Source organism: Lottia gigantea (genome assembly GCF_000327385.1).
Source record: "Lottia gigantea unplaced genomic scaffold LOTGIsca_113, whole genome shotgun sequence".
In the NCBI taxonomy this organism is placed as follows: Eukaryota; Metazoa; Mollusca; class Gastropoda; family Lottiidae; genus Lottia; species Lottia gigantea.
Window position 1 is genome coordinate 540,075 of NW_008707077.1, and position 24,501 is coordinate 564,575.

The 24,501-nt window shown below is 32.3% G+C and overlaps 3 protein-coding genes across 3 annotated transcripts; 2 read left to right on the forward strand and 1 right to left on the reverse strand.

The window, feature by feature from the left end:
• Positions 1–9,118: 9,118 nt before the first annotated feature.
• On the forward strand, positions 9,119–12,269 carry LOTGIDRAFT_171357 (hypothetical protein; the record flags this gene model as incomplete). The annotated part of the gene is made up of 3 exons (XM_009047543.1): positions 9,119–9,258; positions 11,218–11,435; positions 11,470–12,269. 3 exons carry the CDS (start codon positions 9,119–9,121, stop codon positions 12,267–12,269), a joined length of 1,158 nt encoding a protein of 385 aa, XP_009045791.1.
• Positions 12,270–13,035: 766 nt separating this feature from the next.
• LOTGIDRAFT_237661 (hypothetical protein) lies at positions 13,036–19,378 on the forward strand. Its single transcript, XM_009047544.1, has 8 exons — positions 13,036–13,214; positions 14,382–14,486; positions 14,954–15,116; positions 15,901–16,038; positions 17,076–17,198; positions 17,977–18,033; positions 18,380–18,563; positions 19,204–19,378. Exons 1-8 carry the CDS (start codon positions 13,063–13,065, stop codon positions 19,353–19,355), a joined length of 1,074 nt encoding a protein of 357 aa, XP_009045792.1. The 5' UTR covers positions 13,036–13,062; the 3' UTR covers positions 19,356–19,378.
• A 2,412-nt stretch (positions 19,379–21,790) lies between these two features.
• On the reverse strand, positions 21,791–23,956 carry LOTGIDRAFT_53545 (hypothetical protein; the record flags this gene model as incomplete). Its single annotated transcript, XM_009047545.1, has 2 exons — positions 21,791–22,174; positions 22,763–23,956. Coding segments are annotated over 2 exons (1,578 nt in total), but the record flags the coding sequence as incomplete, so codon positions are not given.
• Positions 23,957–24,501: the final 545 nt, after the last annotated feature.

Sequence of the window (24,501 nt, forward strand, 5' to 3'; positions counted from 1 at the left end):
TTGATTTTAGGATACTTTCTCAAGTAGATTTTTTTTAGCTGTCTTTTTCAGTCCAAAAATTTTCATACTTCACTTCATGCAAATTTAAGACAGTTTTGAGCAGATGTGATTTGATAGTAGTTTCTCATGGGTAAAATTCATGGTCTTGATTTTGTTTCAGATCCAAGTTATCCAGAAGAAAATTAACAGTACCCATATGAAGAAACCAAATAATTTAACACAATTATTGTTTGCTTTTAACTGTTTTATAATCAAGTGATATTTTTATTGTGCTCCTCAAATTGCAACTGATGCAATCAATTTTTTTTGAAAAAAGACAATGCCAAATATGGTCACAATAGCATAAGACAAAACAAAGATCAAACAAACTCCATTTTATTGGAAAAAGTTTTAATACCTCAAAATATCTTTTATAAAAGGTCTGTTATAAATTTTTATCCTGCCACATTTTTAAAACTTAAGAGAAAAAAGGTTTCCAAATCCAAATGAATAAAGGTACTGAAATTTCTTAGGGAAAGGTCTATCATAAGTTTCTAAACCTTCAGTGAAGGATCCTCAGTTTCTAAAACCTTTCTTAAATTAAAAGATCTTAGAACAAAAATATAGTCTGTCATAAGTTTTAAAGGGACAAATAAAAGGTATGTTTTAGAATTTTTATGACCTCAAATAAAAGTGTTTCATAAATTTGAAATCTGAAAGGTCTGTCATAAGTTTCTATGATTTGTTTGAGTTGCCTGTTAAAAGATTGATAAACCTCATGTTATGGTCTATTTTATATTTAGTAATATGATATAGATAATTATGGTACAATTTTTGTTCTATGACTGCAATTTGAGCACTAAGACTCATTTTAGAGCTAATGATTAAAAACACTGTTTTAACAAACCCTGAAAACAGATCTTAATGAATTATTGAGGTATTAAAACTTGACCTGTAGATTGACTATATTCTGAGGACACAACATGATACTATAATAGTGCTATGCTGAAGTTAAGTTGTGCTGAACGATAAAATATGTTTTGAGGGTGATGTATATATTATTCTAGTCCTTTAGCTCAGTGGAATATTTTAATGTTGTATATCTATTGAAATCCGTGCTACAGACCTTATAAAGGCCAAATTCAAATATTGCTCTATTATCAATATAATCTAATATAACTAATTCAGAGAAAATTGCATTGTTGTGTGATATAACCTCAACATTACATTCTACTTTTGGCTGAATTTGTATGAAGAAAACCTAGTCAAATTCACATATTTCTACAAAATTAGATGTTATTTAGGTACTGTTATTTAAGATCTTTAAATTTTATACAAAATAGGCAACAGGGCTTACTTAGTCCCAAAATAGAAGAATACGTCTTTAAAGGGAAATAGTCTTCTAAATATTTGATTTACTGATTGATAGAGCTCAGTTTTATCTATCATATCACTTTTCAGAGTCAATATTTGGCATTTAGATTGTTATCAATTATCAAAACAGTACTAACCATCTCCTTACAGTTTGACCTAATATTGATCAAACTTCAATTGGGAATGATAAATATGCCCTGCAGGTGACAACAGTCAATGAACGAAAGTGTCAAGGAACACTAATATTTAAGAACCAGACTTTCGATTGTAATTCTGAAAACAGTGGTCGCAAGCTAAAATTGTGCTATATCAGTTGATAAAACAAAGCTTAAGACAACTCTGTATAACATTGTCTTCAACAGATTTCAAAAGCATTTTTACTAAATCAGAAGATTGTATTTCAAAATCTTGTATATCTTAAAACTAAATTTTGAATTTAACTTCCTTTTAGTAATACTTTAACAGGGAAGCCAACTTCAGTTATAAATCAAGCTGTCACATTCCACTATATATATAATTAGTTAGATTGCTACCTGTTCCTAATATGGTTGATGTAATTTGCCCATTGGCTCAACTACCTTGTCCCAGATCAGGAAGCCTTCAGATTAGGAAGTCTTCAGATCAGGAAGTCCTCAGATCAGGAAGTCTTCAGATCAGGAAGTCTTCAGATTAGTAAGTCTTCAGATCAGGAAGTCTTCAGATCAGGAAGTCTTCAGATCAGGAAGTCCTCAGATCAGGCTATTGTTTTATAAACATGTTAAAAAATGCTGTTTTACATACTACACTTATAACAGCTGATTGTAAGATTATTTGAGAAACAGTGCAGTGGTTCTGTTACTAAGAGGATTTTATGTTGTATGTTTATATCCTAACACAACTAAATCAAAAGTTGAGAAAAGGGACTTATGGATGCCTTGATTGATAATATTCACATAAAAATATTCCCTTAATTAGGTCCAGTGATCAAGGAAGTTGAGTTAATTGGCTTCTCATATCAATCTAAATCAATGTGATATATAGATGTCCATTTGTAACTTTCTTAGCTTAGTTGCTCAACTAACTTTGTCCACTAGTCGCTCACTAAAGTATCACTTCTATCAGAAGTTTTATTTAGCCAATCATTGGTCAATTTTGGAGAAAATATACAAATCTTTTTTTCTAGGCTATGCAATTAAAAAAAATAATTCAATTGAGGCCATTTTGGAAAATAGCTCCGAATAAATTTCTTTTGAATGAAATCATTTAAAATGAAACATTACTTTGGATATAAGTTAAACTGTATATGATAAAGCTATTGTATATTAAAGAAAGTAGGTCATGCTTACTGTCATGTAATATTGCTGTATATTTTATTGTTCAAATTAGAGCATTTCAAAATATATACTGCTTATATATTCTGTGATTGCACCAAATCTTTTGAACTTAATACTTATATGTCGTTGTTCTCAAAAACTGTTAAGTTTAAGAAAAGGTAGTATGTTGCATATCTTTAAATCAAAATGAAAAAAGCTCAAGAGAGTTTCAACTCAAAGGTATCTATTTTGCTACAATTAAAGTGAACTTCAAAAAAAAAAATGGACGTTGCTATTGACCTCTCCTATATTAATAGTAACCTTCTTCTGGATATTAGATTTGGTGCGATAAACAGAACACTAGCTTTTTGTGTGAAATTGTTTTGTCTTTAAGTATTATATTGTAATGTCGGCTTCCATACATTTCATCCTCATTATCATTGTTAGTTATATTATTAGGATAGACAGAATATCTATCTTTTGTTTAGTCATAAGATTTTCTTGGCACCACTATATATAAAGATTTTAAAGGGATTGTAAAGAGGTTCGCTTAAACTGTAACACAATCCGGGATAGTAATAGCTTCAATTTCCACCATTCCAATTTTAATGTCTGTGGATGTCAGTATGGCAAATGCTGTAAGGAAATTATAAGCAGCTTTTACAATAATGACTATATAGGGATAAGCATGTCTATTAATACAGGAATCTCGGATTTAAAATTTGAAAGAAGAAAAATGAAAGCCGTATATGGTCCCGATACACATAAAAGTATAGAAAACCTCTTGACAATTCCTTTAATACATATTCATTACTTTGTTTGAAGGATGTTAAGATCAATAACATGATAAGTATATGGGTAATGTTAACCTTGTATTTATATATTTTGATTTATCCTCATTGAATGACATCTGATAAATTTAATAGTAACTCTAGGTTATGATACTCTAGGTTTTATAAAACATTATGAAGATGTAAAGGATTTCTAAAACTAGAGTGCATTTATGAAAATAATGATAATGTAATTGATCAGTTATGTCTTTAATTATACGCCAGTTGACAGCAAGTAAATCATTTAAAATATTATGAAATCCATCTGATCTTCACCAAAGCTTGTTATAGTTCTATCAGTACATCTCTAGCTTATCTATACCTTTGTGGATATATATTGGAAATTATATTTTGAAAATCTTAGTTTTGAAAAGTATTTTGCAAGAAATTAAGACCGTTTGTGTAATAGTTTCAAGATAAGTCATCTAATCCTAGCCTAGATTCCGTGAAATTGTCTTGTGTATTCATTATATACATGTATATGGTAGGCTAAGATTTGTATTTTAGTTGTGATAAATGTTTCTGTGATATTTTTAGTTACTGAAATGTCCTGACAATTCAAAGAAAAGTTTACCAGCATAAAACTTGGTTGTTATCCTTGGTCAAATCTTAGATAGGAAAGAATGTATAATTGAAGAATATTGAGTATTGAGGCTACTTACAATGGATTCACTTGTTAGATCTATTTGATAATCTTGAACAGTTCACTTCCTGATGATTTCAGTCAATCTGGTTGATAAAGATACAGGGGAAACCATTACCACAAGGTCTGACCAAGGCCAGCTTGTAGACATAGTCTAGGTACCATAAGGTGTTTTTCACACTTTTTTCAGTTCCGGTCTAAACAAACTTAATCTTTCTGGTTCCAATGAATTATCTTACCAGTAATTGACCTGTTTTGTTCAAATTGTTGTTAAACTTTTTTTTTCTGTTTCTATCATTTGTTATTATATATAATGTAAATGTTTCTATTGCTTCATAAAATATAAAATTACTGTAAAATTTCTAGAAACATGAATGTGATAAACTTCTATCAAACCACAAAAATGATCATGTTTAAGGTGAAATTTCAACCGATTTGTCAAATTAAAGAATTTTACTGTTACTGTTGACAGTAATCCTGGGGTAAAATCTATCAGTTAGTTCTTTGTTTACCTAATTGCCTGACAGTAGTGTAATGTAGGAGGTTGTTTCAGTCCAAATTTCATGATAAGTTCATTTAATTATTATCCTGTATATTTTATTAATTTTCTTTGAATTAAGTTAATTTGAGAAAAAATGATTAAAGAGATATGGTCATCTAAATATTTGCTTTCCCAAATGATAGCTTAATGTTATTTGTCAGAATGAAAATGTGATGTATGGTTTATCTATAATTTAAATATTTAAACAACCAATCAATGTCTTAACCATTAGCTTTCAATTCAGAATGGGATCATTACTTATGATCTGGTTGTTTAAAATCAGCAAAAATTTAGACTCCTAAATCTCTTTAATATAATGTTATTTCAACTATTTTGAAATTTTGTTTCCTCTAAAATCATTATTTATATTTTATTATGTTGAATTTTAAGTTTGATTTATGTATTGAGCTCTTTCGCTGATTTCAGTTTGAAATCTTTTCGCTCCTTTGTAATCACAATTCACACCGCCCAAAACACAGTCCATTTATAAAAATTGGATGGGCATCATTGATTGATGTAAAATGTCCTTTTGAGCAGCAGATGTTTTTAGAATAATCTAAAAGAAAGGCAGTAGTAGTGTGAAATGTGATTACCATCCAGAATATTGGAATTTAAAGGAGAGCATTTTGCTTGAGCATAACCCATCTAGCTATTACAAACTTCGCCTTATACTGTGACTTTTATACCGTGACTGCAAAAGTCACCTTCCTTGTGTCATGGAATGCAATGATTTTACAGAGCCCTTGACATAGACCCTAAAGACTGGAAACATCATGGCATATTACATTTTGCAGACTTTCTGTTTAGGGTTCTGATTGGCTGTATTCCTTTATGTACAATCCAATCAATTGGCTGCATTTACAAACCTCTGTGACACAAGAAAGGTGGTTATTACAGTTAAGTTATTCAAGATGAAGTTCGTAATAGTTTCACATTGTGTATGAAGGTGAGCATAACCATGACATTGGTCAATTAGTAAAAAAAACTTTTTTGTGAGAAAGTTTGAAGCTCTTTTTTTTTTTCCTTTTTTTATTATTTAAATTTAATATTTTGTCATTGTTTTTTCTGTCATCAAGGTCAAACAACAATCAAATATGGAGGTCAAAGTCATATTTTCATGGGTTTTGGACTTTTATTTATTGGATAATAGATTCTTATTTGGGCATTGTGTAGACCTTGATATGTGCAATATTTAAAAGCGGGTATTACAGTATTTCTGAGAACTAAGTAAGTGAATGTTGAACTCCGGTGTTAAACTGCTTCAAGTCACCATTCAGTTTAAGTTTTCTGCCCAACTTAAGTTTATGAATTCTCAGATTGTGTGTGTATATATTATGATTCTTATTTATCTGCCGAACATTGGTACTTGAAGTTCTACCATTATATTCATATAATCTTAGTTATATGCCTGAAGTAGTTATCAAACATAACAATAAGTATAGAATCCTGTAGCTAGTAGAATGACCATCTTTAAACAGTAATAATCATTCTCTGATATACTAAGAATCATGAAATACTCATGTCATTGTTTTTATCACTTGCAATTGTTATCTGTTATATTTCATTAAACGTCAATATTATGCTTTTACTCAATTAATGTCATTTTTATACTCTCAATTTACCTTCTGTCTGTTCACATATATTTCATCCTGTGCTCTTTCTACGACAGTGGCAGAGCCACATGGGGGGAGGGGAGCGGGGGGTTGGGGGGCGTCAACCCAGAAGGCATGTTTTTCGGGCAAAAATCTCATAACTAAGTTAGAAATTCGGGCAACCTCAGCTATTTCGGACGTGAAATACGGATCGGATATTAAGGCGTTAAGGCCAGAAAAAAATGTCACTTTTTTCTTATACGCCCACACATAAGATGAGCGTATATTGTAATCACCCTGTCGGTCCGTCCGTTCACATTTGGTTCGTGCTCACTCTACAGGCTACAATTCTTTACAGATTCTTTTGATTTTGATTTTAATTTTGTGTGTCAATATCATTATGAAAATGATCCCTATCGATTTCCGTGACGATCGGATAATTTTTCACCCAAATATCGTGACTCTATTAGCTATATTGTGCAACTTGTGTTCAATCCACAGACGACAATTCTTTACAGGTGTTTTTGATTTTTATACTCCCACATGAAATGTGGAGCGTATATTGCCGTCACCCATGTCCGTCGGTCCGTCCGTCGTCCACAATTGCTTGTAAACACTCTACAAGTCACAATTCTTTACGGATTTTGATGAAACTAGGATGAACCCTATTGAAAATCGATAAAATCGAAAAAATATCCAATATGAGTTATTGCTCCTGTTCTTCTTGTTATCAACCAAGGATAAACTCTATTGAAAATCAGAAAAATTGAAAATTATTTAGTATGAGTTATTGCCCTTGTTCTTGAAAACGCATTCAATTTTTAGCTCGTAAACACTCTAAAAGGCACAATACTTGACGGATTTTGACGAAACTTGGTGTGAGTGTTCGTAATCACCCAAGGATGGACCCTATTGAAAATCAGAAGAATTGAAAAATATTAGTATGAGTTATTGCCCTTGTTCTTGAAAACGCTTTCAATTTTAACTTGTAAACACTCTAGAAAGCACAATTCTTGGCGGATTTTGACGAAACTTGGCATGAGTGTTTATTATCACCCAAGGATATACCGTATTGAAATCAGAAAAATCGAAAAATATTTAGTATGAGTTTTTGTAACTTATTGCCCTTGTTCTTGAAAACGCATTCAAATTTTATCTAGTAATCACTCTACAGGACACAATTCTTGGCGGATTTTGATAAAACCTGGTGTGAATGTTCGTAATCACCCAAGGATGAACCCTACAGAAAATCAGAAGAATCAAAAATATTTAGTATGAATTATTGCCCTTGTTCTTGAAAACGCTTTCATATTTAGCTCTTAAACACTAAAAGGCATGATTCTTGCTGGATTTTGACATACCTTCTAGAGTTTTCATGAGCTAAAAATTGAACTCATACTCAATGTTATTCAGTATTGCCCTAAAGAGTTCAAAAGAAGTGTGTGACTGAAGGTTGAATATTTCATACTGGTGATTGTTACTGTACTGCTAAATATTTATATTCAAAATCAAAGCTGCCAGTGGGCATATATTACCTTGTCTGGTAAGTTATCTTGATTTTGTTTGTCAATGGATGGATTAAATATTGTATCGGCAAAATTTAACACATTTCAAGAACAAGGGCTATAACTCATACTCAATATTATTCAGTATCGCCCTAAAGAGTTCAAAAGAAGTATATGACTGAAGGTGGAATATTTCATACTGCTGATTGTTACTGTACTGCTTAATATTTTTATTCAAAATCAAAGCTGCCAGTGGTCGTATATTACCTTGCCTGGCAAGCTATCTTACGGAAGTTGCTCCGCTCCGATCCATTTTTGTGTTCCTAGTTTTTTAAAATTTTCACCATGTCATAAGCCTAAATTTTGATATCTAATTTAACTGTTCTTCAGTTTATTGTAGGCAATACATGCTTCTTGACCTATGATTTGGATATTAACCTAAAATGTATATCTGGAATTAAAGTATTCTAAGAGTTCTTCCTTAAATCTATTATTTTTTGATGTTTGGCGAATTTCTTGCTATTTCCTCTGATTCTGGTATTTGATAATTTGTCTTTTCCACCGTCGGCACACTGCCTTGAGGAAGGCCACTTTCAACCTGTGACAACGAAGAGCTGGTAGAGTTTATTATGACACGTTGCTTCTGCTGTAAAGGTGTGTATTGGTGTATATGGCATAACTCATCTTGTGTTTGGATTCCATTATGTTTTCGACAACACGTGTTAGATTGATGAGTCTGTAGTTACATGCCTGCTTTTTACATCCTTTCTTGAATATTGATGTTACATTTGGCTTCTTTCCACTTGTCTGATAGAGTACCTTCCTTGAGAGTAATAGTAGTAATACTGAGGGATTATAAACACACCAAAATGCCCGAAAACGCTTGTCACCGAAATTAAATAGAGCAGATATTTTCCTTCGCTAGCAATCTTTTTATGTCTTAATGTGGTAACAATGTGAAATGTGCACAATATTTAAATTTTTGAAACCTAAAAAGTGTGATTTTTAGAAATATCTTTAAAAAAATTGATAAAATAAGCCAAATAAAAACAAACGAGGTAAAATTTAGTTACCACATTTTGTCTCCATATATTTATAAATGACATTGGCCTAATTTAACGCATACCACACAGTGGTATATAGTCAATGCCATAATAGTTCTATATGACAAGTCGGCCATATGTGTATATCAAACGATCGATCTTTCGTGAAAGCATGCTCTGCTTACGAACATTTTTTATATAACGCTATGATTCATGAAAAGGGGACATTGTAGTACACCATTAAGTGTGGTAAGCGTTAACCGCTTTAATATTAAGTGTAAATATTCATGGATTTTTCACCTTAAAAATGAAATCAAAAATGGATGTGTATTACTACAGGAAAGTAAAAAATAAAATGGTGTGTGTTTTATTAGTTATTGTAATGTGCTTGTTATTATATAATGAATGTGTTGTGTTTTGGTATCAACAATTAATATGGCCACCACTACCTGAAAACAGGTAGGCTAAGAATATATTTATGGGATATTTAATTGTCATCAAGGGATGGTGATCTTAAATAAGAATATCTGAGAGTACAGTATAAAATAATCAACCTTTAGTCAGTCATTATGAGTCATACACTTCTTTCGAACTTCTTACTGAACAATATGACCTAGTTTTGTCAAAATCCGTCGGGAATTGTGCCTTTCAGCTTCAAGAGCATTTGCGAGCTAAAAATCGAACACGTTTTCAAGAACAAGTGCAATAACCGAGACGAACCGACAGACTAACATAGAATACGTTCCACATTTCAAATTGGATCAAATGTAGTTTATAATTTACTCATTCTCTCCTTAAAAAACCAGTCTAACAACTCAAGCTTTATTTAATAGGACGAATCAGTGCAGAACTGGTGTCTATAATTTTCCGACAGCCTCCGACTACACCAATAGATCATTTTGAGGCTTGATTTTTGCAAATAGCCAAGAACGTTTTTATTGCAATGGTTGCAATAAAAAGTTGGAATGTTCTTAGCAGGTATGATAAAACAAAACAATGAATAAATTTCGACTTAATTTATTTACCATGATAGCTCCTGATTTATTGCAATTTTACAATACTCAAAAATTCCAAGAAATTTAATTTCAAAGATGACGGCCATATATAATTTTATTTCATAAAACAATTTCCAAAGTGACACCCGGCGGAAATGTGTTCAAAACAGCTTTCTGAAGAAGAAAAATAATAAAACATTAAAGGTAATCAAAAACATACCTCATCAAAATCTGGTTTTTGCTGGCCAAACAATTATGAGTTAAACTGGAACTTAAAAAATGGATAGATATTGTTGAACCGCGATAACGACATGTTTTTTACTGGGCTGATATGAAGTATTTTGAAATATCCCCAAAAGATAGTATTGTTTCTATAGAAAACCCTTTGACAATAGACTTTGACTATATATATGCAATAAATAGCCTACAATACTAAAAAAGAAAATGTCAGCGATATAAAAATATTTCTATATATGTATTTCTATTGTTTCTATTGTGTAATTCAGTAGGCTATATGGTTCATAATTGTTAGTGTAGTGCTGTATATATGTTTTTTGAAAATCTCCACTATTGGAGGAAATAAAGATATATAATTATATCATTGGTAGCATCTGTTAACAGCTGAGAGAATTAGATTAGTTTGAACGAGTTGTTCTTTGGTAGCTGTTGGTGACTATAATAACATTTGACATTTACCCCTGTATATCGGATGCATATATAAACAATAACATGCTTTTTTACTGTGAGGTTATCTATGTAAGGGATAAAGGCCTCAAACTACTTTCTGTCAACAGAAGAAACAACTGAGGGGTGTTAACCCCTCTGTTGACAGAAAGTACAGTTTGAGGCCTTTATCTGTCTTAAAACAAAGTATCTGTGAGTAAATTTTGTTTGTGAGAGAGACTCAATGTATATCACTTTAAGAATGTAATCTTTTTGAACATTAAATGAGCATGCACACAGCTCACTACTGAATGTTGTTTTAAGACAGTTGTTACTTTAAGAATGTACACTTTTAAACATTCATGCATTCATTCATTGAATAGTTGATGCTTCAAGTGTCAAGATGTCAGGTTCTAGTGATGATGATATATATATTACCCAAACAAAGACTTGTGAAATAGATGATTATAATTTAGAAACGGATACTGTTCTTAGTGATGCTCTGAATTTGGAGGAAAATTATGTAAAAGAAGCCATACAGTTACCAATCTTTGATTTGAAGAAATTTGCCAGAAAATGCCAAGACTTCACTGAGGTTTTCCAAGCCCCTGGACGATTCTGATCTAAAGAATTTGGTTATAAGTGGTCTTAGTATTAAAACTGAAAATAAAACTAGATGGGCAGTTAATTTGTTTAGAATGTGGAAGAAACACAGAAACAATAATAACTCTGAAGAAAAAGATTTATTTAATCTTTCCAGTCAAGAATTGAATGAAGCACTTTCCTTTTTTATAGCTGAAGTGCGTAAGGAATCCGGTGATAATTATAAACCAAATACTTTGTATGAGATTATTATATCTATACAGCACTACCTTCGTCAGAATGGACGTTTAATAGCCTTTATGGATGAACAAGAATATCAGGGTTTAAGAAGTGTTCTGAACAGTAAAATGAAGGAGTTGTCGAGACTTGGACTGGGTATTAATACCAAGAAGTCTGATTATTACAATAGAACAAGAAGAGATTTTATGGAGTAAAGGTTTGTTAGGTGAAAGTAACCCACTGCAGTTATTGGATACTCTTCTTTTCTTGTTTGGATTACATTTTGCACTGCGAGCTGCTCAAGAACACAGGAACTTAAGGTTTGGTATGAACACTCAATTGTCTGTTAAGTATGACTTAGGGGGTAAAAAATATCTGCAGTACATAGAAGATGTTTCAAAGACAAACCAAGGTGGTTTAGATCACAGGAAAGTCAGTCCTAAAATGACAAGAGCTTATGAAAATTCTAACCCATTAAGATGTCCAGTTAGATTATATGAAAAGTATATAGCTCTGCGTCCAAAAAACGGTACAGTAGATGCATTTTATCTGCGTCCCAAGAAGATGCCATGCTCTGATGTTTGGTACTGTGATTCTCCTGTAGGAATTCATACCATACAGTCCACTGTTAAACATTTATGTCAGTCGGCTGGTATAATTGGAAACTTTAGTAATCATTCCCTTCGTGCCACAGCTGCAACTCGTTTATATCAAGCTGGAGTGGACGAGCAATTGATCACTGAAAAGACTGGACACCGATCTAATGCTGTACGAGCATATAAAAGAACAAGTGATGCCCAGCAAGCCTCTGTGAGTTCCGTATTGCATAGTGGTTCCAAAAATCATAAATTGGAAGAATTGGTGGATACAAGCCCAACTAAATTTAAGCAAGAACGTTGCGTTAATGAGGAAACCAGTGACAAAGAACATAAGGAACTCAGAGAGTTCAAACTTTCAATGCCAGGAATGAATTTGCCTAAGGTATTTTGATTCATTTGACTGTAGTATTGCTTCAAAAATTGCAATAATATGTTTGTTCTAGTTATCTGAAAATCTGTTCTTTCTTAAGTTTAATAATGTACTATTTTTTTCAAAAACTGTACATTCTTAGGTCAAAGAAAGTACAGTTTTTGGAATTTGTGAGTAGGTGTTCACAAAAACAGTACATTCTTTGAAATAATGGCCTAAAACAACAAAGGACTACTGTCTAACTATGTTTTAACTACAAGTATAAACGTATATAATTAATACCGTTTTCTCTTTCTGTAAGTTTTCATTTGCAGTTGAATTTGCTTTTACGAAATTTTGCAATGGAAATCAGTCATTTTTGTGAGATAATGTTCACAAATCGTCTTCAAAAACACATTCAAACCATAAATTTATCAATTCGAGTAACGGGACAGATTAAGAAAATATTTAAAAGTTATTTTTGTATAGATTCTACCATACATTGTATTTTAAGATATACTGAGTGACTAATTTAGCTACTATCTGTTAGGACGTGACAGTTATCTCAAAACAGACAGTTTTATTATAGTCATATACATTTATTTGTAAATACGTGTACGTAATAATTGAATTTATATTAGTTTGAAACAACCATATCCTTCCTTGTTGTACATCTAATAATATTGACTGAAAGAGGTCGGTTTTATCTAACTATAGATAAATTTGATACATATACGCCAGCGGTGACAGTGACACATAATCAACCATGCGTACACATGATATGGTCTTTTTCAATTGCATCTTAATACATGTACATGGATAATTCATCTTAAAAATGAAATCAAAAATGGATGTGTATTACTACAGGAAAGTAAAAAATAAAATGGTGTGTGTTTTATTAGTTATTGTAATGTGCTTGTTATTATATAATGAATGTGTTGTGTTTTGGTATCAACAATTAATATGGCCACCACTACCAGAGAACAGGTAGGCTAAGAACATGTTTACAAATATTATAGAATTTTCAAAAGTCAACGTTCTGAAAATGAAAACAAATTGCATCTTTACCTCTCAGACTCCAAAGAGGAGCAGAATGAACACAATATGGGAATATAATTGATGAAATAGTCAATAACTTGTTTTGACCAAAGCCACTTAAAATTTTTAATTCTCAAACTTGGTTAAAAAGTGTATCCGTTGGACTTGCCAGGTGTCACGACTAAAGAATAGAATCTCTATACAAGGCGATATATCCATTAAACTAATTATTGAAAAGTGCCTCTAAGCGTGATTCTGTTATTACTTTGTTTCATGGATTTATTGCATGTGGTATAATATTGCCACCAGGTTAAGTTCACTAGTCATCGTAGGTAGTTATGATAATAGGCGTTGGAAGAAATTAATTTATGACGTCAAATGTTAAAATAGATACTGTCGTGAATGATACATAAATAATATTAATAATAATAGAATTTTCAATAGGTCCAACAAAAGTCTTAAACTATTATCATTTTACTAAAAATCATATACAAATTAACATCAAAAATAAAATCACCAAAAACACTTAAAGATATATAAAACATTAACAAAAGATCATTGATGAGGTCAGAAATAACAAATTATAAAATGATGTAAACAATTGTTTGAAATAAAATGGCTAGCAAATCAAAAGACAGGATGATTATAAATGCTATGGAAGTAATTAAAGGGATTGCAAAGAGGTTTTCAAAACGTTTTTATTTATATCGGGGACACTGAGAACATCAATTTGCACCATTCCAATTTCGAGCAGACTTCTCCTTCAATTCCACTAAAATTAAGCGTTTGATGACGTCACAAATCGCAAAATAATATGCTGTATCACATAAGGATTAAGTAAATTCATTTCAAACTTCAATTCATTTCATAATCAATAATCATTTAATTAACTTAAATTTATTTATAAAATAATCAATTTCAAATCACAATTCACGAATCTTATCTCTTTGGGCCTACTTATTAAATCATGAGTATTAGTATACCTTATTACATGGGATTGTAATGGTTTATTTTAATACAATCCCTTTAATAGGATAATATCATAAGGATTGAGGTGTGTTAGCACATTTTCTGGTATTGTTGGAAGTCAATGTAAGTAGGCCTTTTATATTTTAGTGACAGAAATCTGGTTGTTCTATTGGTAGCCGATCCACAAATACAAGGGGAATATTTAGAACCTATGTTCCCAATAGGAAGTATAAGTAGATGGGATGCTGACAGGTAGGTTTGATAAAATGATCGCCACATTTCCGAATTAGATTCATGTAAAACTACACCGAAAGTGGTGCCAATAACAATTTACAAAGGACGGCTTAAGAAATTGGCAACAAACACAGGTACAATGTCTGAATTTTTGTAAATGTCTGCCTAACTTTGATATACAGATAATTTGGTAACGCGACATTATGGTAAAAACTAACAATCGAATGAGAAATGGAATCAAAATCACACTTCCTTTTACTAGGACACATTGATTTCACCACGTTTTTCAAGTGGGTAGAGAAAACTAACTTATTGTTCAAGAGAGTTCAACAAGGTAAATAACACGTGTATTCAAACTATTTCAGATCATAATTATTTGGTATACTTTTCAACACGTAAATAGTGTTTCCGGTAAACAGTGCGTCAGCTTTGAGGCTTTGAAAATCTTGCTCATTTTTCAATTAATGATTCGACCTATTTGACAGGTATCTGAAAAAGACATTCGAACGAGTCTATCTGTACAGTCAGCCAGATATTGTGATGTTTCTGGGAGATTTGATGGATGAAGGTGACCAAGCTACACATGAACAATACGATACTTATTATAATCGCTTCATGGATATCTTTCAGTTAGCCAAACAGTCAAAGGTATGTTATGTGTCATGAAGTTCTCGAACTTTTCAAAGGCCAAGACAGTCTGTTTAAGTTGTTGCATTCTTTCTGATTACCACCTCGATCCACCAAGAACGCACGAATTGTCTGGCACCTATAACCCTTGGTACAGTAACATAATTTTTGTGTTTCTATGGATAAAAACAACTTGATAAAGGCTTCCTAATTTGTGGTGTTCCTTATTGCATGCATGTGACACTATTTGGGGTTCAATCAAATCTTTTGACATTACTAAGACAATAAATAAAAGAAGTATAAAATGGTAAACGGGGTTAATGCTGTGTCAAAAATTGTGTAATTAATTATATGTCTTTTTGAAAACCATCAAATTCCATCAGTATATACATAACATTAGTATATTAGTATTAAGATTACCAACATTTCGTCTCCTTGCGAAGAGGTCACCTACGAAACTGTATGGGTTTTTACATGGAAATAACACACCCGAACGTAGTTCACAACCATTTGGAATCTTTTCTTCGACTTAATAAGTAGAATTTTGATAAAGGTTTTGATATTTCAACTAGGCCTTCAAATCACATTTAGAGGTTAAGAAATGGCTTTAAATGAGAATTAATGGCGTAAATATTATAGCCTTTTTAAAAATTCAACTTATTAAGTCGAGGTAATGATCTAAAATGGATGTGAACTGCGTTCGTGTGTGTTATTTCCATTCAAGAAGTATACGTAGTTTCGTATGGAAGAGGTCATTTTGAAATGATTGATTCTGGATTACCAGCTAATTGACATGTTCTTTTAGGTACAATTTATTGCAGGGGACAATGATATAGGTGGGGAGAAGATTCACAAAAGGATACCAGACAAAGTGAACAGATTTGAACGATACTTCCAACCCACTTATGGTAGTACACAGGTGTCTTTCTTAGATATTATTAAGGTGAGCAATGCGTTGGTTCAAACATGGTTCACAATGTAAGAGAGCTGTGATAGCTACAATGTCTATTTTGTAGGTGACAACCATATGCATGCCTACCTACATCAGATTGTATAATGATGGGACCAGTAGAGGTACATGACCCCTTATAAAAATTGTTTGTTCTCCCAATATTGTACCCCACTCCGTTTCAAATTTAAAAATATGATTTTTATACATTTTTGCCCTAAAATATGTATCGGAAATTCGGAATGCAACTTATCAATTCTATTTTTCAAAATATTCTTGGGGGAGAACCCTCTCAGACCTCCATGAGAGAGTTACGCCTAAGCGCTTCCACAGAGCTGTCGCATTTTGAATGCTAACCTCGACCCATTAAGTCAACTGACCCCTATTGATTGTACTCCCATTCTTGGAAGGCTGGCGCCGCCAATGATAATGAGCACTTTCTGTATGTTCTATTAAGACACTCATCATGTGAAGTGCTTCATTGAAACCACTGTATCATGTTAGTAGATGATGTATCTGTTGTTGTTTCAAACAGTTAAAAGTATCAAGTATTGCATTTTACTGCAAATTCTACTTAGTTTTGTGAATCTGTCAACTGTATTAGATCACTTGCTTAAGTGGCATTTAGCAATTGACTATATTGAATGGATAACAATTACTGCTAAATAATATTGCAACGTTTCAACGATGGTTTTCTTGTTAATTATGTCTCAATACACTATCACTTTAGCTTTTCTTTTATTATGTTTATTTAACTTAAAATCGTGTTCTTTGTGTTTCCTAAAAATGTTACCATAATTATGTTAGATAAAGATGAGAGAACCATCGTGGAAACGTTGCAATATTTAATATTGAACGGCAATTGTTATCCGTAAAATGTATTATGTATAAGTCTTTTTCATATGTTATTATTAGTTGCCTTCTACAGGCTTTCGAATTAAAACTATACTTTTTAGTCTCTAATATCATATAAGTAGGACGTAAAACTCCATTCATTTCATTTCATTTCTAATATCATATAATTTTTTCAGTTTGATTATTGGTTATATTCGAAATGGGGAACTGCTCCATTGTTGGCCAATATGAGAAATAAATCGTCATCATTCAAGATGGTTATTACCCATGAATCAATACTAAAAACCAATAACAACAAGGTATAATAAATCCTTAATCTCAACATGAATTGTCTGTTTTCCCATTGGCTCATATTGATATTTTTTATAGACTATTTCATTCGTCCAGTTCAATTTTCTGAGCATGGACTAATGCAATTGTTTCTCCGTCACAAGTACCTTACTCGATTAGTGGTTTAAGTTGTTTTTATTTTTAAATTTCTCTCATTTGGATCCCATATTTCATTCATTTTATAATCAGTTATAAAATGATGTTAATAGAAAATAGTAGCATCCTTAAGACTGAGAAAAATACCCCGGATTTATCTATTTAGTAGAGTTCCCGAACAATAATCTGTCGGCCGCTTAATAAAGATTATCTGGTCCCACTAAAGACTAATCGACGGAGTTAAAATTCTAATTGCTATGGTTCCTAAACAGGAAATAAAACCATGATTATTTGATTTTTTAAGTATTTGAGTGCATTTAATATTTATTTGTCAATTTATACATGTATAAAATAATGAATAGAATTTACCTAGTTTCCATTTCAATTCAAAAAATCGATATCTCATTTAGTGAACACTCAAGCAATCTACTCAATGCATTTTCAATCAGTATTGAACTTTTATGCGCTCCCCAGCAATTTTATCTTTGTCAATGGGTTAAGAACTTTGAAAATTGATGATATCAGTGTCCTCAATACACATACAATTTATTTTTTTAGAAAACAATCCCTTTAATAATTATCTTATAATGTCAATGGTATTGATTTTTTTGCCGAGATAAATTATGTGATGATATATATTATATTTCACAGATGCAGCTAATTCGTGACATCAAACCTGACGTTATCATCTCAGCTCACATGCACCAGGTAATCTCCATGTTCAATTGATTTATAATAAAATTCCTGCTTCTAAATCGTTTATACACTTGAAATTTTGCATAATCTTGGTATCGTCAAATTTAACAGAGAATTAAAAAGGGTCTAGGATTTTAAAATCAGAATGTATGATTAAAAGTAGAGCATGAACAATAGACAATGTGTATGGCGATTTATATCGGAACTTTGAAATTTTGATATTTTAATTGATGAAATTGCGGTACAGAACTCACACCTGTGGCAGGCCTTCATGGGCCACCATATTTTATGAACTGAACCCATGAAAATTATTCCACGATATTATATGTCTATTTCAGTCTATGTTTGTCCATTTCAGTCTATGCAATACGAAGGAAACTTAAGATTTGGTGATATGCAGGTTAACAGTATTAAATTAAACCAAATCAATACCTTTATAAACGTGAACGTCAGCAATCCAACAAGCGTTAACGAAGTAATGGTCCCAACTTGCAGTTATAGAATGGGAGAGCCAAGAATGGGATATGGTTTAGCAGTTTTAAGTAAGTTCTATCTCTAATTTGGTTTTGGGTCATTCGCATAATGACCATATTCAGTATTATTCACCAGTTTAATGTCTAATTGAGGGAAACACTCGACGGTAGGCTGTGAATACCATTACTGATTAGCTTTGCAAAAAAATCAGTTTCTGAGGCTAAAGTTCAATAATATTCGTCAAATGGAAGGCGAAGCTGTCCCTTTAACATGTATAAAAGATAAAAATGTATTTTTATTAGCTCAATAAATCTCCTTGAGCGTTTTCAATTATTTTATAACACCTTACAAAATTTGCATTGAAACTAATACACTTATGGACGACAGTCTAAAAATTCTACGTGATAGTTTTCCATCCACAACTAAACATGGTAATATTAGTCTCTTGAGCAGTATGATTTTTATACGTTTTCGCCCCAAAATGTATGTCAGAATGCACCAAATGAAGTCAATTTGTCGAAAATTTTCTTGAGAGATACCTCTCCGACGCTCCACAAGAGGCTAGCGACAAGAAGCCTCCACAGAGTTGCCGCTTGTTGAATTCAGCCTCCACAGTCTGCCCCCTATTTGTACCCTTAGTCTCGAAAGGCATTGGATCAGCTGACAAATTCAACAATTCGATAGTTAACAGTTATACTTTAATTTCAGGTGATGATAAGACAATGAAATATACTGTATTATGGTCACCCAGTCGATATCGGAGTTTACGCTTGTACATTTACGTTGTTATTATTATTTTTTTATTTTATAATTTTAAAAAATGGTACCAGGCGTGGGTCAATTGTAAAACGTATTTCTGACCAAATAAACATAGATTTAAATTATGAAAGAGTCTTGAAATTAAGTCGTTTTGGATTCTAGACTCACTTTTTCTTATATTTATGATATGAATTATAATGCAATGCCGAATTTCAACCTTCAGCTTACAAGGCATCGTGTTTGCAGCAGCATAAGCTCGAGTTTGACCGGAATACATATAGTAAGTTAGACACTCATTACCCAATATGTCCATATTCGGATTGTATCAATGATGGTTTGAGAATTATTTGCCTGTATATTAAATGTCATTGAGACATTCTCATGGAATGCACTAAAGCATATTAAGCATGTAATTTGGTCAGTTTAAAAAGGTATATAAAAAATAACTATTATTATTCCGAAACCTGCTACTTGAAGATATTAAATTCTGTTGGTGAATAGTGGAGAAACTTTGAAGAAATGTAATGTTCGACTTTTCTTAACATAACTTGCAACCCACAAAGGCTGACTATGTCGTTATGTGTGCAATAACTAACTTTGTCAATAGTTACACCCACATTTACAATAGCTGTATCGGACATCGTCAATGAAAGTCAGTTGAAGGAGATAAAAAGAGGTAATCGCCTATGTGTGGTGTCTCAGTCGATAAAACTTTAAAGGGCAGATGCGCCATTTTTTTTTTTTTTTTATAAGGGATTTTTTTTAGCTATGCTAACAGTAATAGTGTTCACAGATCACCGGCGTCAAATCCTTGTGTGTCCAGAATTATCTGCGTTTGAATGTTAAAATGACAACTGACGACTCGTCATTTTAAGATACTCTGTGATATATAGAAAAGACATATATAGAAATAGTGAGTAAAACTCCTAGTATTCTAGGAAGTATTCTAAAAGGAATTAAGCGATTTTCTTATATTCTGAAGATTATTTACATATATTCAAGACTAAAATCAACCCCAATCAAAATGGCACATCTGTCCCTTTAAATGGAGTTTATGTGTATCGGGGACATTGATAATATCGCATAATGGTATCAGAAATCTGGTGTTACATGTCCTGTTTGACTCAAGATCTTGAAACAAATAATTTTAAGAATGACCTCGGGGAAATTCTCTTCAAAAATGTTCCAAATACAAGATGTACATGTATATTTACATAAAACAATTATTGCACTAACACAGTACAAAAACATAACATATTACAAATAACAAACACCCAATAACGAGATTAACGTGGCTTCATGAGTACAACATTTCCCAATCTATTTAAAATTAGATAACAATTGATTTCCTTTTTTCTGATATTTTTCGTCTCAACAGATTTCTACCACAGTCCCGTTCTAATTTCCATGTCTAATTGCTCTACTTTGGCTTTTGCTATCCAACTTTTCGTCATTTTATCAAAAAACGGATTCTACGTGACACGCCTTGATTAGTTAAAGTCATTTCAAAGGGACTGTGGTTAGATTACAATTGAGACGGGAAATATATCGGAAAAAAGATACGATATTGTAATCTATTAAAATTTTCTTCCTATGCATTATATATAGCAAAACACCTAAAATTTTTTATTAGTTAAGAATTAGACTGTCATAGTTAGCATTAGTCTAATTAGATTACCATCCACACTTAGTATATTATGAGGTTATTTAAAGGGTAGTCGCCGAATTTTACGAAGAAAACGAAAATTGAGTCCTATATGATAAGGCAAATATTAAAACGACCATTTCCTTTAAAGGCTATCTATGATTTAATTGGATCCAGATTTTTTTTCTATTTAACGTGAGAAATGAAACCACATTGGTACAAAATATTCTTAATTTCATCTTAAAGTATTTTGCATGTCAATAATTTTGGCACGTATATTTTCCCATCTAAAACCAAATGAACATATTGCTTTAATATTATTAAACCTTGACATAATGCTCATCTTTAAAATAAACGCGTTATAAGGGTATATTGTAACACACAACTCATGCAGTATTTTTATATACGTAAAAGTATAAATCAGTATTTAGAATTTGAAAAAACTTTTACAACCATTGGTTCTGAAATCACATATTTTTCTTGCAGCAAAGAAGAACATGAGGTTTCCCAAAGATTGCATTCATACTTTTAAACCATACTCAAAACCATTCAATATTGGTCCTAGTTAAATGCATTTACAAGTTAATGACCTTCAAAAATACATTTTCTTCCAGTACTAACTAACTAAGGATATTTCTTACATTTTTCATAGACTTTTTACAATTATTATATGCGTTTCTCATTTCGAACAAGCATTCAACAATCACAACGAATACATATACTCAAGTCTCTATATATCTACTATGAATAAATATTGTTTACCATAATTTGAGTAGATATCTAACTACTATATACATAAATAGTAATATTACCCTACATTTATAGCTCACTACGTAAGTTTCATATAATCATCTCCTTTTCCATGGACTGACTATGTCCTAATTGTTTTTGTTGTAAGAGTCTTATCTGAAGTTTTACACTCAAGCATATCATTCTTTCCTCATGGATCTTTTGACAAAATTCTGAATTCTTCTTTTCCAATTCTTCATTTTCTATGATCAATTGATGAAGAATTTCTTCAAGATCTTCATCTTCGTCACTATCATAACTACTGTCAGATGAGGAGCTCACATCCTCAAGATCTGAGTCATGGCGAAGATATTGAAGTTCCTGGATCTCTTGATGAAGTCTCTCTATCTCTTTCTCTTCAGTTTTAATTTTTTGACGCAGCTCATCACTTATGATCATCATTTCTTCCTGTTCAAGCTTCAGAGCATATTCCTCTTGGACCAGTTGTTGATACTCCTCATCATTCTCATTCTCGTCACTCACTTCCTGGTTATTATCACTTCCTTGCATATTCTGTTTTTCTTCCTCTTCCTGCTTCAGACCCAAAAGTTCAATTTCCAAAGCTTTTAGCTCCTCTCGACGCTTCTTCTTACGATCTTCATCTGAGCTGTCCTCGATCTTTTTTGGTACAACTGGGACAGCTTTAATAGGCTTCAAAGGCTCGTGCATGCTTGTTTGGGTATTCAAAGGTGGATTAGGAGCTGGTTTCTTTTTTGCAGAGACTTGTCTTTCAGTATCAAATGTGACAGTTTTTCTGTTTTCCTCCTCAGCTGGTTTTGGGTCTGAAATATTTGATGCTGAGACTTGAGGTTGCTCTAGCTTTTTCGAAGCAGTCACAGGGAGTTCTTCTGTGTAACTCTCTTCATCTTCTTCATCAACATCATCTCTGTTGTGTTTGTAATCAATCTCATCATCATCTTCCAGACGATTATGTTTATAGTCAATCTCTTGATCAGGATCTATCTCTTGTTCAGATTCAACAGCTTCTACTGCTTGAGTTTCAACTTCTCCAGCAACAACAGGAGTGTCTACTTCATCTGTTTCTTCTACCTCAGATGTTGGCTTCTCTTCTACTTTCTCAGGTTCAGCTTGTTCCTTTGAAGCAGTAGCCTGAAGCTTTAGCTCGACATCCTTCTTACGTTTCTCTGCAGCTTCAAGAGTCTTTCTAGCAAATTTGATCTTGCGTTTCAGATGAGTAACAACTCTTTGAACTTCCCAAAGTTGTTCTTCTTTATCAGCATCAGCTTTTCCAACATTGACCTCTGAGTGTAGCTGATTCAGCAGAGATTCTTGTTTAGCAAGCTCCTCTTCTAGAGCAGTTGTGTCTTCTGGTAGTTCAAGAGACCATCTTGAAGTCGCTGGTTTGAGAGGGGGAACATATTTCTTGATCTGTGTATCATGGAATAGTTGAGATGATTTTGAGAATAGGATATTAAGAACTCTGTGGCTTATCTGCATTGTGGGGCTTAGCACTATAGAAACGTTTTGTAAAGTCATTTTGTTTTTCTTTTGGTGTTGAATGATGTGGGTCATGTGAACTATCATCCATGATAATAAAAGTCGGTTACAGATTGGAAGCTCTGAAATCAGTTTAGAAAATTGTTCAACAAGTTTAGCCTCATTTCTTATAGTGGATGCCTCTTCAAAACGGTTCATAAGAGCAGAGGTCAATACAGGCTCTGGTAGGTCACGTAAAAACAGTTTCAACAGACTGGCCACTATATTTGGTTCATGTTCTTCCAGATGGGCAGGGTAGCCTTTATTATAACAATCCTTCAGATGCTGGACCTTAGATTTAACACCTGAAATACGATAGATACCCTCACACTCCAACCCATATTCCTCAATATAGTCAATACATTCACGAAATATGGCTGGAAGTTCAATGCCATCATGAGATTTGTTCCTTTCAACAGCTTCAACTAAAGGTACACCAAATATGGGTTGCACTTCATCATCTAACAATTCAATGGTTCTCACTACAGTCACACGTTTTGTTTTCTTTTTGTCTTTAGATTTATGCTTCTTCTTCTCTTTTTCTTCTTTCTTGGACTCCTTATCCTTTTTCTCTTCTTTACCACCTTTTGGAAAAATATTCTTACTTGCTGGAAATTTGAAGCCAGGCTTTCCTCTTTTACCCTTATTAGGGCTCTTCATATCATTTAGACCCCCATCTGATTCTTCCTCTTCAAAAACCATGTACCCTTTCTCCTTCTTTTCTTTCTTTCCATCTTTCTTCTTTCCATCCTTTTTCTTATCATCAGTGATTTGAAACGCTTTATCACTTTCTGCACTATCAAAACTCATCTTGGTTTATTTTCAGCTGTTTGGGAATTGACAATATTTACCTGAAAATAGAAAAAGAGATTATTACCATTAAATCTGATCTTTTGTAGCTGTTAGGTACTTTCACAGAAATAATGAATTCCAATATTTTCCGAACTTTAGTTTTTATAAAAATCATAACAATTCATAGGCTACTGTACATAAATAATTACTGTGATAAAAATAATCTTAAAGCACTTCAACCATAGTTGCATCAAAAATTGCCATGTAAGAAATTTGTAGCATCAAAATTGTAAGAATTCTTAAAAGGAGAGTGTGTGTCATCATCTTGTAAACACATAACCCATTTTCTTCTAAATGTTAAACAATATTTTTTTTTTTTTCAATTTTGTCAGTTTTGTTTTGTTTTCTTATGTTGGAAGTATGAGGACAATTACATTTCATTTCTATAACCTTTCAATAATTTACCTTTTTAAAAGATTTTTAAACTATGGTACATATATTTAATTAGATATACCCTGGATTTC